This window comes from Carassius auratus, chromosome 9, assembly GCF_003368295.1.
Source record: "Carassius auratus strain Wakin chromosome 9, ASM336829v1, whole genome shotgun sequence".
Taxonomy (NCBI): Eukaryota; Metazoa; Chordata; class Actinopteri; order Cypriniformes; family Cyprinidae; genus Carassius; species Carassius auratus.
This window is the reverse complement of record NC_039251.1, coordinates 35500950-35517834: the sequence shown is the minus strand read 5'-3', so window position 1 is coordinate 35517834 and position 16885 is coordinate 35500950. Positions and strand designations below refer to the sequence as shown.

At 37.8% G+C, this 16885-nt stretch overlaps 1 protein-coding gene across 1 annotated transcript in view; it reads right to left on the bottom strand.

The window, feature by feature from the left end:
• acvr1c (activin A receptor type 1C) overlaps window positions 1-15424 on the bottom strand; it is a 67546-nt gene extending 52122 nt beyond the window's left edge. The window contains exon 1 of the mRNA XM_026272737.1: window positions 15267-15424. Coding sequence (XP_026128522.1) covers window positions 15267-15330 — 64 coding nt within the window. The 5' untranslated portion in view covers window positions 15331-15424. The remainder of the gene's footprint in view (window positions 1-15266) is intronic.
• Window positions 15425-16885: the final 1461 nt, after the last annotated feature.

The following is a 16885-nucleotide window of genomic DNA, read 5'->3' as shown; positions in this document are numbered from 1 at the left end:
GGGATAGTTCACCCAAAAAAGAAAATTATGTCATTAATGACTTAACCTCGAGAATGAGTCAATTGTTCGTCCGTTATCTGGCTCGGCTCAGTGTTCATCTTCAGTTCTCTCTTCACAGCAGTTTAGTCAGTGTACTGTTTGAGTAAATGAATTACTCCAGGATATTGGTTTATTTTAACTAAGAGGGATGCCATGTTAAAAAAGTTCACAGCTTAAGCCATTTGTGGATTAATGCTTATTGGAGATGCAAATCGTTTCAAACAGATTCTATCTGACCCTCTGATGTCACTTGGACTACTTTGATGATATTTACATTACCTTTCTGGACATGGACAGTATACCGTACATGGGTTTTCAATGGAGGGACAGAAACCCTTCGGACTAAATCTAAAATTTCTTAAACTGTGTTCAGAAGATGAACTGAGGTCTTACAGGTTTGGAATGACATGAGGGTGAGTCATTAATGACATAATATTCATTTTTGGGTGAACTATCCCTTTAAGTAAGTTGGTTGATGACACTGCTCTTAAAAAAAAATGCTTGTCAAATTCAGTCGGCTGTCAAAATTACTGAAATATTTTCTAGTGCCTCTGGGCTTTGCTTGAATTTACAAAAATGTGAATTGTTTGCCTTGAAGAGTTGCCATGACAAATTAATTTGTAATATTCCTGTAAAGGATGCTCCAATCTATTTAGGTATGGCTATTGCCAAAAATGAACAGGACAGAATCTCACAAAAAATGTATCCTGTGATCCAAAAAGTAAAGAGCAGACTTAATATTTGGTTACAGAGAGATTTATCTCTTAAAGGTCGTGCTCTGCTGGGCAGAATTTATTTCTAGGCTTACCTATGTTGCTTCTTCAATTAATTCAGAAAAGATAATTGATCAAACAATATTAAATTGTCAGTGGAAAAAAGATTGTGTGCATTATATAAGAAAATGTGTGGAAGGTGATTCATTTAAAAACGGTGGTCTTGATTATTTAGATTTTTCTATCTTGAATAACACTTAAAAATTAACTGGTTGAAGTATTTTTTAAAAAAAACCCTTCTTTCTTTAGGGAATACCATACCTTTATCTAATACCATTTTTGACCAACTTAGTGGTCTCTCATTTTGTTAATGTGTGATTACAAAATGTAATAACTGCTTGTTAAATTGTCAGCTTTTCACAGGTAAGTACTTTTGGGGTGAAAGTTAATTTACAAGCACATTTTTCTTCACACCAGTATTACAGTATGTCTATAATAATTGTAATTTTCTGAATATATTTATGAAAACCTGGTTTGATAAAGATATTAATTTGTTAAGACAGCTGTTGAATTCTCAGGGGCATTTAATGACTTTTTGTAATTGTAATTGGAGCTATCTCTTCTAGTATAGTGTCTTTGTGTAGAGGTATTTCATAATCTAAACATGCTTCTTTATTTCACCCTGCTGACACTTTCTGTGGCAGAATTTGTTTTTCATCTAGCAATAATAATAATAATTATAATAATAATAAAACAATACTAGTAAAATAATAATAAAATAATCTAGATAACCTAACCTTTGATGATGAGTATTTATGTTTAATAATTTTCTGCCAAATTGTTTCTGGGATTTGTTCATTCAAATCTTCCTCCCATTCATTCTTCAGATGATCTAAATTTACCAGGCTATGCTGATTGAGGAGCTTATACAGTCCTATCTTAAAAATAGATGTGGGAGGATATGAGGGAAAACAATTAGTATGTTGAAACTGAAAAATGTCATATTTGCAGGTATTTAAAGAAATGGGACCTAGGATTCTTAATCTATTAACCAGCTTGTCAAAAGATACATAAATGTTGTTTATACAAAGATCTTGAAATGTACAAACCCCACTTTTAGCCCAAAGTCTTTATCTAATATTAAAGGAATAAACATGAAGTTCTGCCTATTGCCAGTGGCTCGAATGCAATGGCAAATAAATGTGGAGACAGCGGGCAACCTTGCCTGGTGCTTCTTTGTAGACTAAATACAAATATTATATATATTTAACTAAATACACTTAAGTGGTTTGAGTCTTACCTATCAGATAGGTCCTTCAAAGTATCTTAAAGAGGTGAGGAGTCCAAGTCACATCATCTAACTACTGTAGTGCCTCAGGGCTCAGTTCTTGGACCACTTCTCTTCTCTGTCTACATGGCATCATTAAGTTCTGTCATTCAGAAACATAGCTTTTCATACCACTGCTATGCTGATGACACTCAACTCTACCTCTCATTCCATCCTGATGATCCGACGGTAGCTACTCGCTACTCAGTGCTGTGTGTTTGTCTGTTTGTTTTTTTTGCTGTTGTTCGCAGTTGTGTTTCCAAATATGCAGTTTAGCTACAATCGTGACATGCTTATGAACATTAGGGGAACAATGCCTGCCAGCTTGATCGCTGAATTCCTGACTTTTGAGGAGGATATCATTAAGTCAGCGACAAGAGTTAAGCGACGCAGCTGAGCGAGAGGGAGTTGAGCTGGGGCTCTCCACAGGTGGAGGAAGCAGGGACACCCGGTTCCTCTCCCTGCTGTCTGCCTGTCTAACGTGTGCTCTCTCAGTAACAAAATCGCGGAGCTTAATCTACTGTTAAGGACCAGCCGAGATTTCTGTATATATTCCATTTTTGTCTTCACCGAAACCTGACTGAACATGGACATTCCGGACATTCAGCGGTGGAATTACCTGGAATTAACTTAATCAGAGCCGACCGCGACAAAGGACGAAGTGGGAAGACATCAGGAGGAGGTCTGTGCTGTTATATTATTTTAAATTAGTGCACTGACTTTTCAGTATTATACAAACATTGTTACCCCTTATTGGAGTTCCTGGCTATAGACTGCAGGCCATTTTATGCCCCTAGAGAGTTTGCCTCTGTGATATTCGGTTGCGTGTACAGTATATTCCACCTGAAGTTAACACACGGGAAGCACAGTACGTTCTAACGGAGCTGGTTATAAACATTGAAGATAAGCACCCTGACTCTGTACTATTTGTTATGGGTGACTTTAATGCATGTCATTTGAAACATGATCTGCCCAAATACAAACAGCTAGTTAGTTGTCTGACTCGGGGAGGAAATATACTGGATCATTTTTATTCTGTTCACAAAGCAGCATATCGTTCACTTCCCCATGCCCCTCTTGGGAACTCAGATAATGGTTTAATTCAGATGGTCCCCATCTACTGTACAAACAAAAACTAAAACGGAAAGGGCAGTACAGTATACATCTAAAAGATGGACGACAGAGGCAATTGGGATGTTACAGGTCTGTTTAGATACCACTGATTGGGAATCCATGCGTGCTTCTTGTGACTCTATGGACTCATATACAGACAATGTGTGTTCATATATTTCATTCTGTGAGCAAGCTTGTATTCCCACCAAAACTGTGGTGAAATATAACAACAACAAACCCTGGTTCACAAAATCCCTCAGGCTGCTCAGGGAAACCAAAGAACAGGCCTACAGAGAAGGAAATGGAGATGAATACAGGCTGGCCAAACAAAAGTTAAATAAAGCCTTTAGGAAAGCAAAAAGTGCCTACAAAGTGAATATGTAGGAACAATTTGGCATTAATGACTCTTCTTCAGCTTGGAGGTCGCTGAAGAACTTGACAGGCTATAAAAATAAAAAACAACAAATTACTCCATCTGCTAAACTGGCCAATGAATTCAATGTTCTTTATACAAGATTTGAGAAATCTCCATGCCCTCACCCTTTCCCTCCCGGGGGTGTCACACTTTGAGAGGGGGAGAACATTGGCCCTCAAGATCAAGTCACCTCTGATATTGACAATGAAATCGAGGAGAAGGATGTATATCGGCTATTCAGCCGAAAAATGTAAGGAAAGCGAGTGGCCCTGATGAAATTTCACCTGCAACCCTGAAGTACTGCGCTAGTCAGCTAGCTCCAGTTTTTACGGACATTTTTAATCAATCAATTGTTTTATGCAGGGTTCCGAGTTGTTTTAAGTCATCAACTATTATTCCAGTGCCGAAGAAAAACAAAGCTGTGGACCTAAATGACTACAGACCGGTGGCCCTTACATCAGTGGTCATGAAATGTCCGGAGCAGTTGGTTCTGTCACATCTTAAATCTATCACAGCTCCTTATCTTGATCAACTACAGTTTGCTTAAAGGGCAAACCGCTCGGTAGATGATGCGGTCAATTTAGGACTACATTATGCTCTGGACCATCTTGACTCTCCTGGCTCCTATCTAAGGATGTTGTTTGTAGATTTCAGTGCAGCCTTTAACACCATTCTACCCGAGTAGCTGTGGGAGAAGCTGTCACTGATGGGAGTGGGACCCTCTATCTGCCGCTGGATTATGGATTTTCTTAGTGATAGACAACAGTATGTGCGGCTTGGCCAGCACATGTCTGATCCTCAGACTACTAACATTGGAGCACCTCAGGGGTGCGTGCTGTCACCAATTCTCTACTCACTGTATACCAATGATTGCACTTCCAATAATGGTTCCATCAAGCTGATTAAATTTGCAGACGATACTACATTAGTCGGCCTTATTAAGGGAAACGACGAGTCTACTTACAGGCAGGAAGTGTCTAAATTGGTTGCGTGATGTGATGAGAACAACTTGGAGCTTAATCAGCAAAAGACTGTGGAAATGGTGATAGATTTTCGCAGAACACCCGCCTCCCTTCCTCCTCTAACTATCAAGAGCTCCATTGTGAAGAGGGTGGAGTCAATTAAATTTTTAGGCACTCTTATCACAAATGAATTGAAATGGGAGGAAAACAGTTCTTCCATTCTTAAGAGAGCTCATAGTGGAATGTTTTTTTTTTTTGTTTTTTTTTTTTTTTTGAGAGAGAGAGTTACATAAACTAAAAGTTTCCAGCTCTGTTCGGTCTAGATTCTATAGAGCCACTGTGGAAAGCCTTCTTTCAGCATCCATTACTGTTTGGTTTGCATCTGCATCAGCCCAGGCGAAGGTCAGACTACAGCGTATTGTGCGCACAGCAGAGAGGCTGACTGGACAGAGGCGACCTATATGAGGCCAGAGTCATGAAGAGGGTGGCTAAAATTGCTGCTGATCAGTCCCATCCAGCAAGTTACATTTTTAGGCTGCTTTCTTCAGGAAGAAGGTACAGAGCAGTGAGGACAAGGACCTCACGCCATCTTAATAGTTTTTTTCCAAAAGCCATTTCCCTTATGAATAGCTGATCTAGCACTATTTTTGGACTATCTATTTATTTGATTGTTTTAGGCATGCTTTTTGCAGCTATACTCATATATGTTTGTGTGTTGAGTTTGTGTGTTACTGATGGCCATATCAAATTCCTGTGTATCTGCTGATGCATTTGGCGAATAAAGTGATTCTTATCTCATCTTATCTTATGCTGCACAACTCCTTGTTCGAGCTCTTGTTCTGTCCAGGCTGGACTATTGCAATGCCCTCTTGGCAGATCTTCCATCCAGGTCTATCCAACCTTTACAATTAATCCAGAACATGGCAGCAAGATTAATTTTTTATAAGCCAAAAAGAATACACGTCACACCTCTGTTTATCAATCTGCAATGGCTACCAATAGCTGCTTGCATAAAATGCAAGGCATTAATGTTTGCCTACAAAACCACCATTGGCTCTGCACCTATTTACCTAAATTCAATACTTCAGACTTACGTGCCCTCTAGAAGCTTGCATTCTGCAAGTGAACATCGCTTGAGTGTAACACCCCTAAGCAGCACAAAGTCACTTTTAGGGACTTTTAAATAAATAAAAAAAATCTAACTCCCTTTCTAATCTTTTTGTATTCTATTTTCTTTATAAAAAGGCCTCTATCACTAGCTTGCTGTATTCTTTTTTCTATCTGTTTTTTGTTTATTATATTATATTATATTATATTATATTATATTATATTATATTATATTATATTATATTATATTATATTATATTATATTATATTATAGCTATGCTGATGACACTCAGTAAAAGCGCTATGAGTGCCTAGAAAAGCGCTATATAAATGTAAGGAACTATTATTATTATTATTATTAAGCATCAGACGGTGTTTAAGTATCTCATCGGATGGTGCATGACAGTATATAATATCTAATTTCAAAATATAATTTGTCAGTTGCCTTTGACGTTCGGTTGTGGCCTTTCTTTGCACTGAACCATATAAAATGATCTGTCACAGCAAATATGCGTTCAATGATTCCTAGATTGTTAGATAAGACATCCTTGGAGTCTTATTGTGAGATAGAAAGAGACTGATCTCTGATTTAACAAAATTCACGAAATCTTGAAGAAGGAGGGGGTTGAACCTCCACGGGCGGTATCCAGGATTAATGCCTGGAATGCATAGCTTAATTTTCAAGGGGGCATGGTCCGATATGACTATGTCTTGATATTCACAGTCAGAAGCCATATGAAGAATGTTATCATCAATAAAAAAAAATAATAATTCCTGAAAATATGTTGAACTGGTGAAAAAAAAAAGAAATAACCCCTTAAGGTAGTATTTCTGAACCGCCAAATATCAGTCAAACCATATGTCTGAAGAAAAAGATTAACTGTTTGGGATGAATTGGATTCAGGGCACACTTTAGATAAACTGTGAACTAATTTGGGAGAAAGTACACCCCCCCCCCCCCCCCAAATGAGGTGGTGAATATTTATATTTGAAATTTGGGAGAAAGTGTGAGTAAAGAAAGTAGTGTCATCCCAGTTTGGGGTGTAAACATTTATTAAAACGATGGGGAATCCATACAGTCTTCCCATCACAAGGATATAATCCCCCAGATCTATATTACACATCGCGAATGGTATATTCTTAGGGTGTTTTGACATCTGTAGTTCGGTTCATTTGGTCCGAACCAAGGGCAAACAATTATACATTGTAGCATTTTTCAGCTTTTTGGGTTCCTTTTCACACCACACTGATTGCTTCGGTCTGAACCAGTTGAAACGAACCAAAATGCAGTAGAATGACAACATCCACATCACTCATTGGCCATGGTGTATTTCCTAAACTGCTTTTGGATTGGTCAGAATTTATGTGTGGAAATATTCCAACATAAGAGAAAGCCAGCAAACAACACGGAGACAACACAACTATGAAGAGACAACTGCGCGGGCTGGTTTTGTCCCTGGCTGAATCTAGTACATTGTTTGTATACACCACAATATGCAAACAATACATTTCTATAATGAAGCGCAGATGCGGCTTGAAAACAACATTTTTAATTCACTGCAAACGACGAGTGGGCATCGCTCGTAACTTCAAGTGGAGGCGTGCATTAATTCTTCTTAACTCTGACATGCTCATGGTCATATGACCAAATTTCTATGAGGCTCCGCACCTCCTCACTACTCCAAGTTTGTCCACGAGCTGCCATGTTAAAGTGCAAACTGTCAACAAACACTTCCTCATCCCACAATGCACAGCACAGCTGACTACGGCAGCTGGTTTAGTCCAAAAATTATCAGTACTTTTTGCAGTTGGGTCTGTTCGAGGTCAGATCATGTTCTCACCACAAACAAACCGCTCCAGAGTTCGTTTGATAGCATACCGAGACCACCTCTTCAAGAAGGTCCTCGGTACGCTTGTTTGGTTAGCTTTTGTGTGCGCACCCGAGTGCGATTGCTGCTTTCACACCTGCCTTATTTATTCAAATGAACCACACAAAACGAGGAAACAAACTCTGGTACGATTCAACCAAACTAAATGAGGCAGGTGTGAAAGCACCCTTACATATTATGATTGCTGCCCCTCTCATCTTGGAGTTAAATAATTACCCTATCCAACCAACTTTTAGTCTTGTCTTGTCATGTAGGTGTTTAGTTATTTATTGTCAACAGAATGGCTCAAAGGGGACCATCAAAATAAAGTGTTACCAAATCAACTGTGGGTGGCAGATCCTTTTGCTATTTAGCTCCTAAACTTTGGAACAATCTACCTAACACTGTTCATGAGTCAGACTCATTATGTTAGTTTAAATTTAGTTTAACAACCCATCTCTTTAACCTAGCTGACACATACAACACTAAAACATTTCTATAATTAAAATCTGCTAAATAATTGTTAGGCAGCATTAATTAGGTCAACCGAAACCGGGAACACTTCCCATAACACCCAATATACTTTTAACATCATTAGAAGAATGGCATCTATGCCAATTTTAGTCTGTTTCTTTTTTATTCCAAGGTCACCGTAACCACCCAAATCCAAGCCACAGAGACAGTTCCCCTTCATATATGCACTTTCCGAAATCCACACTGTGGTAAGTTTGCACGCTAGTATTCTGCGTTCTTTCTAAAATCCATGCATTTATGACCTCAAGGTTAGATTATTGTAATGCTTTATTGGGTAGTTGTTCGGCATGCTTAATAAACAAACTCCAGTTAGTCCAAAATGCAGCAGCTAGAGTTTTTACTAGAACCAGGAAGTATTACCATATTAGCCTTCTGTCAACACTGCACTGGCTCCCTATCAAAGATCGTATAGATTTTAATCTAAATCTTGCTTATTACTTATATAGCCCTGAATGGTTTAGCACCTCAGTATTTGAACGAGCTCTTGTTACTTTATAGTCCTCCAAGTACGCTGCATTCTTAAAACTCAGGCAATTTGATAGAACTAGAATATCAAAATCAACTGCGGGCAGCAGATCCTTTTCCTATTTAGCGCCTACATTCTGGAATAACCTACCTTACATTGTTCGGGAGGCAGACACACTCTTGCAGTTTAAATCTAGATTAAAAACCCATCTCTTTAACCTGGTTTGCACATAACACACTAATATGCTTCTAATATCAAAATGCGTTAAATGATTTTTAGGTTGCATTATTTAGGTAAAACGGATCTGGGAATACTTCCCATAACACCCGGTGTACTTGCTACAGCATTAGAAGAATGGCATCTATGCTTATATTAGTCTGTTTCTCTCTTATTCCGAGGTCACCATAGCCAACAGATCCAATCTGTATCCAGATCAGAGGGTCACTGCAATCACCCGGATCCAGTACATATCTAGCCCAGATGGTGGATCGGCACCTAGAAAGGACCTCTACCGCCCTGAAAGACAGCGGAGACCAGGACAACTAGAAACCCAGATAAAGATCCCCTGTAAAGACCTTATCTCAGACGACCACCGGGACAAGACCACAGGAAACTTCTTATGGTTCTTCTGCACAATCTGACTTTGCTGCAGCCTGGAATTGAACTACTGGTTTCATCTGGTCAGAGGAGAACTGGTCCCCTGACTGGGCCTGGTTTCTCCCAAGGTTTTTTCTCCATTCTGTCACAGATGGAGTTTTGGTTCCTTGCCTCTGGCTTGCTTAGTTGGGGACACTTCATCTACAGCGATATCATTGACTTGATTGCAAATTATTGCACAGATGCTATTTAAACTGAACAGAGATGACTTCACTGAATTCAATGATGAACTGCCTTTAACAATCATTTTGCATTATTGACACTGTTTTCATGATTATTGTTGTTCAGTAGCTTTGACACAACCTTTTTTTGTTTTGTTTAAAGCGCTATATAAATAAATGTGTGATCAGAATCCACATTTTATGAATAACTGATTCCGATTAATATTTTTATAGATGGTCTGTTAAAATATCAAATTACTGACTGACTAGATAACTCCCTGTCTGCAGAAGGATGGTAGAAGATTATTGCAGCAAGATAGCAATGCAAACCACACTGCCAAAATTACACAAGAGTTTCTAAAGAAATAAAGTGAAAACTGTGACCTAGCCAAGTTGTCCACTAAGGGGGAAGAAAAGGTATACTTACACTGTAGCAAAAAGAAAAAAAATAAAATAAAATATCTCCAGAAATGTGTGCAACATTTTGTTGCATTTATTGAATTTGAGGCCTGTGTTTTAACACAGTATATTTAAATTATTAGTTTTTAATTTTATGTGAAAGTAAATACTCCACAGGTCAACGTATAAATAATAAAAGGTGATACAATTTTGAGTCATTTGAGATTGTGGGCAACACTAAACACCATGACCAGTGAGTATAAAATGACTCTTTCTATCATTATTGTCCTTTGTCTTGATATTGCCTAACAACAAACAACCTTAAATAAACCAGTGCAATACATAAGTAATCTTGTTAACCTATATTTTTAGAACCCATGGCCAGTTGCTATTTGTGCTGTGTGACAGGAGGTTTTTAGGTTATGTAAGCAGGTTCTTACTCTCAGACCGCAGTGAAAAGCTCTATAATGCAGCTTAGTATAATCTAAGGCTGTCTGTAACACACCTGCATGGCTGTATATTTGTGCGCTTCCTATTTCTGAGGCCTTTCTTTTCAACATAAGGTTTTCAAAGGTAATCTATGAGGACTGATATAATAATTGTTAAGGTGTAGATGAACTTTAAGCTGCATTGTGTTAAAATTATAACTTCCATGTAGTCTTTCAGAATGTAAACTTATTCATTTTAGACAGAAATAATTATGTTACAAAATAGTTGCTTTAATACACCAGTTAACTAATTCATTCATCAAAGATATGCAAAATACAACACAAATGCTAACTGAAGCTGCTCTTTCTCTTAAAAACTCAGATGTAGCCTTCTCTTGAAAACAAGCTCATAAATCTAATGATACTATCTGAAATATGCTCACGGAGCTAAAAGGGGAAGATATTTCAAACATTTGTACATCATAACTCTAGGTACTGTTCAGTATGTGACAACAGCAGCATATAACTGCATTCTGAAGTTTTCTTTCATAGATTTGTATTTCTTTATAGCTCTAATATCTGAAAAATTAGTTAAATCAACTACTGAATTATAAATATGAAGCACATGTCTCCATTTGTAATACACTATGATGAATAAATCAACTGAAGCATTAAACAGGGAACAAATTATAGGTCTTGCTAAGAATCTAGGGGACATCACTGTGGTAAGTTGAAATCTGCAAAATCAAACATTCAAATATATTTGTAACGCAGTTCTTTCGTGGGAAGAAGGAGGCGGGAACCGGCGGACAATCAAATAATATTTTAATTACAAAATAAACACAAAACAGAGCGTTAGCCCCTCACGGACGACTGACGTGCACAAATAAAAACCAAACACAACTAAAACCCAAGCCCGGTCCTCTCTCGTTGCTTCCATTTTACATCCTTCCATCTCCTCCGTGGGACTTAAGACCGGTGAGTGTCGCAGGTGTCGTTGATTTCCAATCACTCCACCGGCCTCGCTCATTCCTACAGCTCTCGGCCCTGCCCCACTCGTCATAATATTCTATATTGGATTTTATTTGAAGGTATAATTTGGGATGAACACATGTGCTTTAACACGTGCTCTCAAAGGAGAAGTTAAGTAAAGCTTCATAATGTAATAGATACAATGCAATGCAACAGCCCTGACAACCAAATTCTTATCTTCAGACTTAGGAGTCTGGATCACTAACCATTAACTAAAAGCCATGGTCATGGGAGTTTTGGTCTCAATCACCACTAACTATCATTCAGTTATGAATAAGCTCCTTTTACATTATAATCCTCTACATCCGCTATGTTCTCAAAACTCAGGCAATTTGATAATACCTAGAATATCAAAATCAACTGCGGGCGGCAGATCCTTTTCCTATTTGGCGCCTAAACTCTGGAATAACCTACCTAACGGACCCACTTTATATTAAGTGGCCTTAACTACTATGTACTTACATTTTAATTAATAATTTAGTACAATGTACTTATTGTGTAAAACATCTTTTTACATTGTACTTACATTTAAAAAAAACTACATGTAATTACATCTGTATTTAATTTCTGTAATTACATGTATAATTACAATGTTGACCCATACTTTACACCTTAACCCACCCTTAAACTTACCCATACCTCCAACCCTCTCCCTAACCTTACCCCTATCCCACCTCAATAGCAGCAAAAGTGTTTTACAATACAATATGAACACAATAAGTACATTGTACTTATTTTTTATGTAAGTACATAGTATTTAAGGCCACTTAATATAAAGTGGGACCTACCTAACATTGTTCGGGAGGCAGACACACTCGTGCAGTTTAAATTTAGATTAAAGACCTATCTCTTTAACCTGGCTTACACATAACATACTAATATGCTTTTAATATCCAAATCCGTGAAAGGATTTTTAGGCTGCATTAAGTAGGTAAACCGGAACCGGGAACACTTAACATAACACCTTATGTACTTGCTACATCATTAGAAGAATGGCATCTACGCTAATATTTGTCTGTTTCTCTCTTATTCCGAGGTCACCATAGCCACCAGATCCAGTTTGTATCCAGATCAGAGGGTCACTGCAGTCACCCGGATCGAGTACGTATACAGACCAGATGGTGGATCAGCACATAGAAAGGGTCTCTACATCCCTGAAAGACAGCGGTGACTAGGGGTGCTCCGATCACGATCGGCCGATCGTTAATGCGCATCTCGTCAGTAAAGCCGGTTTTCTAATCAGCGATTAATTCCATCAGGTGCGTGATTTCACATAGAGCAGCTGTTACTACACAGAGCCGTTGTTAACTGAGAAGATGGGCCAATAAACGCTGAAAATTAACGTGATTTGCGCATCTTCTCTATTAACAACAGCTCTGTGTAGTAACAGCTGCTCTATGTGAAATCGCGCACCTGATGGAATTAACAGCTGATTAGAGAACCGGCTTTACTGACGAGATGCGCATAACGATCGGCCGATCGTGATCGGAGCACCCCTAGCGGAGACCATGACAACTAGAGCCCCAGATACAGATCCCCTGTAAAGACCTTGTCTCAGAGGACCACCAGGACAAGACCACAGGAAACAGATGATTCTTCAGCACAATCTGACTTTGCTGCAGCCTGGAATTGAACTACTGGTTTTGTCTGCTCAGAGGACAAATGGCCCCCCAACTGAGCCTGGTTTCTCCCAAGGTTTTTTTTCCTCCATTCTGTCACTGAGGGAGTTTCGGTTACTTGCCGCTGTCGCCTCTGGCTTGCTTAGTTGGGGTCACTTCATCTACAGCGATATCGTTGACTTGATTGCAAATAAATGCAGAGACACTATTTAAACTGAACAGAGATGACTTCACTGAATTCAATGATGAACTGCCTTTAACTATCATTTAGCATTATTGACACACTGTTCTCCTAATGAATGCTGTTCAGTTGCTTTGACGCAATGTATTTTGTTTAAAGTGCTATATAAATAAAGGTGACTTGACTTGACTTGACTTATGTACTGTGACAATTTAAAAGTGCTTTTACAATAAATAAAAAATGCTTTGAATATCTAAGAAAAGCTCAACAGAACTGTGAAAAAAATTACTAGCATCCAAGCACAGAAGTTCCTTAGGCACCTTTTGTTATTTTTAGTGTTCTTCTTTTTCCTGCTCAAGTCTATGGCAGCCTATAGAACCATAGGAAAGTTAGAAGCACATAGTTAGAAGTGGACAGTCTGATCATTAACCATAGCCTAATCATAGCAAGTTGGTCCTCATTTGTAAGTCACTTTAGATAAAAGTGACTGCTGAATGATTAAATGAAAATGCTTATAAAATGTTTTTTCCTCAGATTCACTGGCTCACACCAAGTAAAATATACAATATGACGTAATTTTTCATATGACATTTTATTTTCAATTCAGTTTCAAACTAGACATTTTGTCTAATGTTCATGACAATTAACTCATTATAATTATCCTCAGATAATGCTGCCAAAAATGTATCAAGAGCTTTTTCATAGACCAAATCATTCTCATTTAATGCTTTAATGAATTTAACAAATTGAGCCTGCATCTCCAAAATACTTGGCATATTGAGATGAAACTTGGTATACTTTGACAACCCGTGAGGAGATTTAGCAGTGCACAGAATAATGTAAGTAATAATAATTTATTAATAGTTTGACCAAATAGTTTGTATAATAGTTTTAATAGTTTGTATTTTGTTAATCAAAAAAGTTATTATTATTATTATTATTATTATTATTATTATTATTATTAAATGTGGCAGTAACCGTGCTAAGACTGTTACATGTATTTCTCCCCACAAGATCCAGGCATGTTAGAGCTACAGGGCTCTATTTGGATGGTTTGTGCAACCTTCACCGAATTTTACACAGATCATCATCACACCATGCTGGTAAAATGCTATTAAAAACTTGCTGATATCTCAAAGAGCTTTTATTTAACTACTTATCAAATTTAAAATGAAGGAGCTGCATAGTGTTTTATGGAATATCTTGACAATACTACCTACTGCAATGAAACTTGAAGCCTGCCAAATAATGACGGTGCTCTGGTGCGCCTTGCCATTTTTTTATTTATTTTTTTAGCTCCTCATTTTGGCTCTTTTGGGCTTGACAAACTACAAAAGGCAAACAAACAAAATTTATGATGCCTCAGTGGTAGAGCATTGCATTAGCAGCGCAAAAGGTTGTCGGTTCCATTCCCAGGGAACTCACATACTGGTAAAAACAAAATTATAGACTGAATGCAATAAAAGCATCTGATAAATGTACATTATTGTAATTATTATTATTACTACTATCTTAATCTTCATTTTTTTGGCAATCTTTATTGAAACACCTGAATACTTAGATTGAACATTTACTAACTCTTTGCCTCACAAAGGTCAAACTCTTGAAATCTTTTCATATATTTCTCCTGCTTCTCATTCCAGCTGAACTGAAATAAAAATACCATTCTGTATTTGCCCATTTACTCATGTCTGTGAAAAGTAAATGATTTCTTAGAGGTAATTCATCACTGTACCGTCAGATGCTAACCAATAAGGATGATCACCAGATTACAGAACATTACTTCATTATACACGCAGATTGAACATGTTCAGTCAGTAAAAATAAGTGCCCTTGGGCAGTGTCTGTCGGTGCACTGTAAATTAGCCTTTAACGATGTGGTTTCCTAAGTAAACACACAAGTCTGTGCTTTTAAGTGATCTGGACGCACCTGTGAACACCTGTTTCACCCAGCACTGGTCTGATCTTTTGACTTTAACCAGTTTATTACATAATGCTCAGAGTCCATCTAAAAAAAGTAAGTTAAGAATAATCATAGCAGAATGAGGCGGTCATTAGGTTCACATCAGTTTAACGTCATCTAAATACAGTAAGAAGATTACACAACATATTATAATGACTATTAACTCAGCTTTATTTAAAGTTGCAGCTTTACTTACTGTTGCAGTCCCAAATATTCTTCCACTTTTGGTCAAAAAACATGTTTAATAATGTACAGAGTGAACTGGTAAAGCAGAAACTGTACCTGCAGTGAGTTGCACAAATGTGAAGAGTAAAAGCGCCGCTTCTGTGCACCTGAGATAAGACATGGCATCTGTCACTCTCTGCGCATCAATACATCCACCTTTATAGACAAAATCATCATGACTCTGTTCTGCTGCATTTCCTCAGTGATTGCTTGCATTGCTTCACTCAAAATAAACCCCAGATCAACTAAACATGTAGAGAAAGACTTGCTCCGCCTCTTGTGGCTTAATGTAAGAGGATTACAGAGGGAGAGAAAGAGAGAGAGCAGCAGCAGCGGCAGGGGTGCACCAGAAACTCAGACACAATTACTAGATAACACCAATAACCTTGGTAAAGACTATAGAATTGAAGAAATATAGAATATAATAGTTATTAAATTTCCAGCTAAGAAGAATTCCTGGAATCATAGAAGTTTTAGGACCTGTCTGCTGTGATTGGTCTAGAGAGTTTATGGCTTTTAAGCGATAACACATAGACCCACTTTATAGAACTTTAAGTGCCCTTAGCTATGTACTTAAATATAAATTAATCATTTAATACAATGTACTTGTGTACATACATGTTTTTACATTGTTCTTGTATTTGAAAACCCTATCCTATTAGCACATTTGTAATTATTTCTGTAGTTACATCTGTAATTACACTGCTGAGTTTGACCCACCCTTACACCTAACCATATCACTAAACCTGTTCCTAACCTTAACCGTTTTCCACCTCAATAGCAGCAAAATTGTATTTATTTATTTATGTATGCATGCATTTTCATTTTATTTAAGTGATCAACTTTTTTTTTTTTTTTTTTGTTAAACGTTTTATTGTCATGAAAATAATAAGATGACTTTGTGGTATTTAAAAGGATCATGATATAGACTGACATGCTGAGACTCTATGCAAGACTTCCTTCACTTCTACCACAAAAGACCTTTTAAGTAATCTTCCTGAGTAATCTCAATACCTCACCATATCTAATAGCTCAGGACAACTTGATGATATAACATATACTACGGACTCTCTCTTTTCTAGCATTTTAGATACAGTTGCTCCTTACGCTTAAGAAAGATTAAGGAAAACAGTCTGACACCGTGGTATAATTAGCACACTCACTCCCTTAAGAGCGCAGACTGGAAAATGGATGCAGTTGAAGGAAAACAAAACTAGAGATATTTCATACTGCATGGCTGGAAAGTACCCTATCCTACAGAAAAGCATTAAAAACTGCTAGGAAAATGCTCTTTTGTCGAGTAATTGGGTACCATTGGCTGTGAGTCTGACACCGTGGTATAATTAGCACACTCACTCCCTTAAGAGCGCAGACCGGAAAATGGATGCAGTTGAAGGAAAACAAAACTAGAGATATTTCATACTGCATGGCTGGAAAGTACCCTATCCTACAGAAAAGCATTAAAAACTGCTAGGAAAATGCTCTTTTGTCAAGTAATTGGGTACCATTGGCTGTGAGGCCAATGGCAGGAAAAAAATTTAACTAAAGATTTAAACCCGGCCCTCCTCCGGAGGAGGGAGTGGTGCATTCACCTTCTCCCGAAGAGCAGATCCCTCCATCTCTAGGTCACCTGTCTCAGGGTCAGAGATTCAAGGTCGGAACAGCGGTCCCACTGA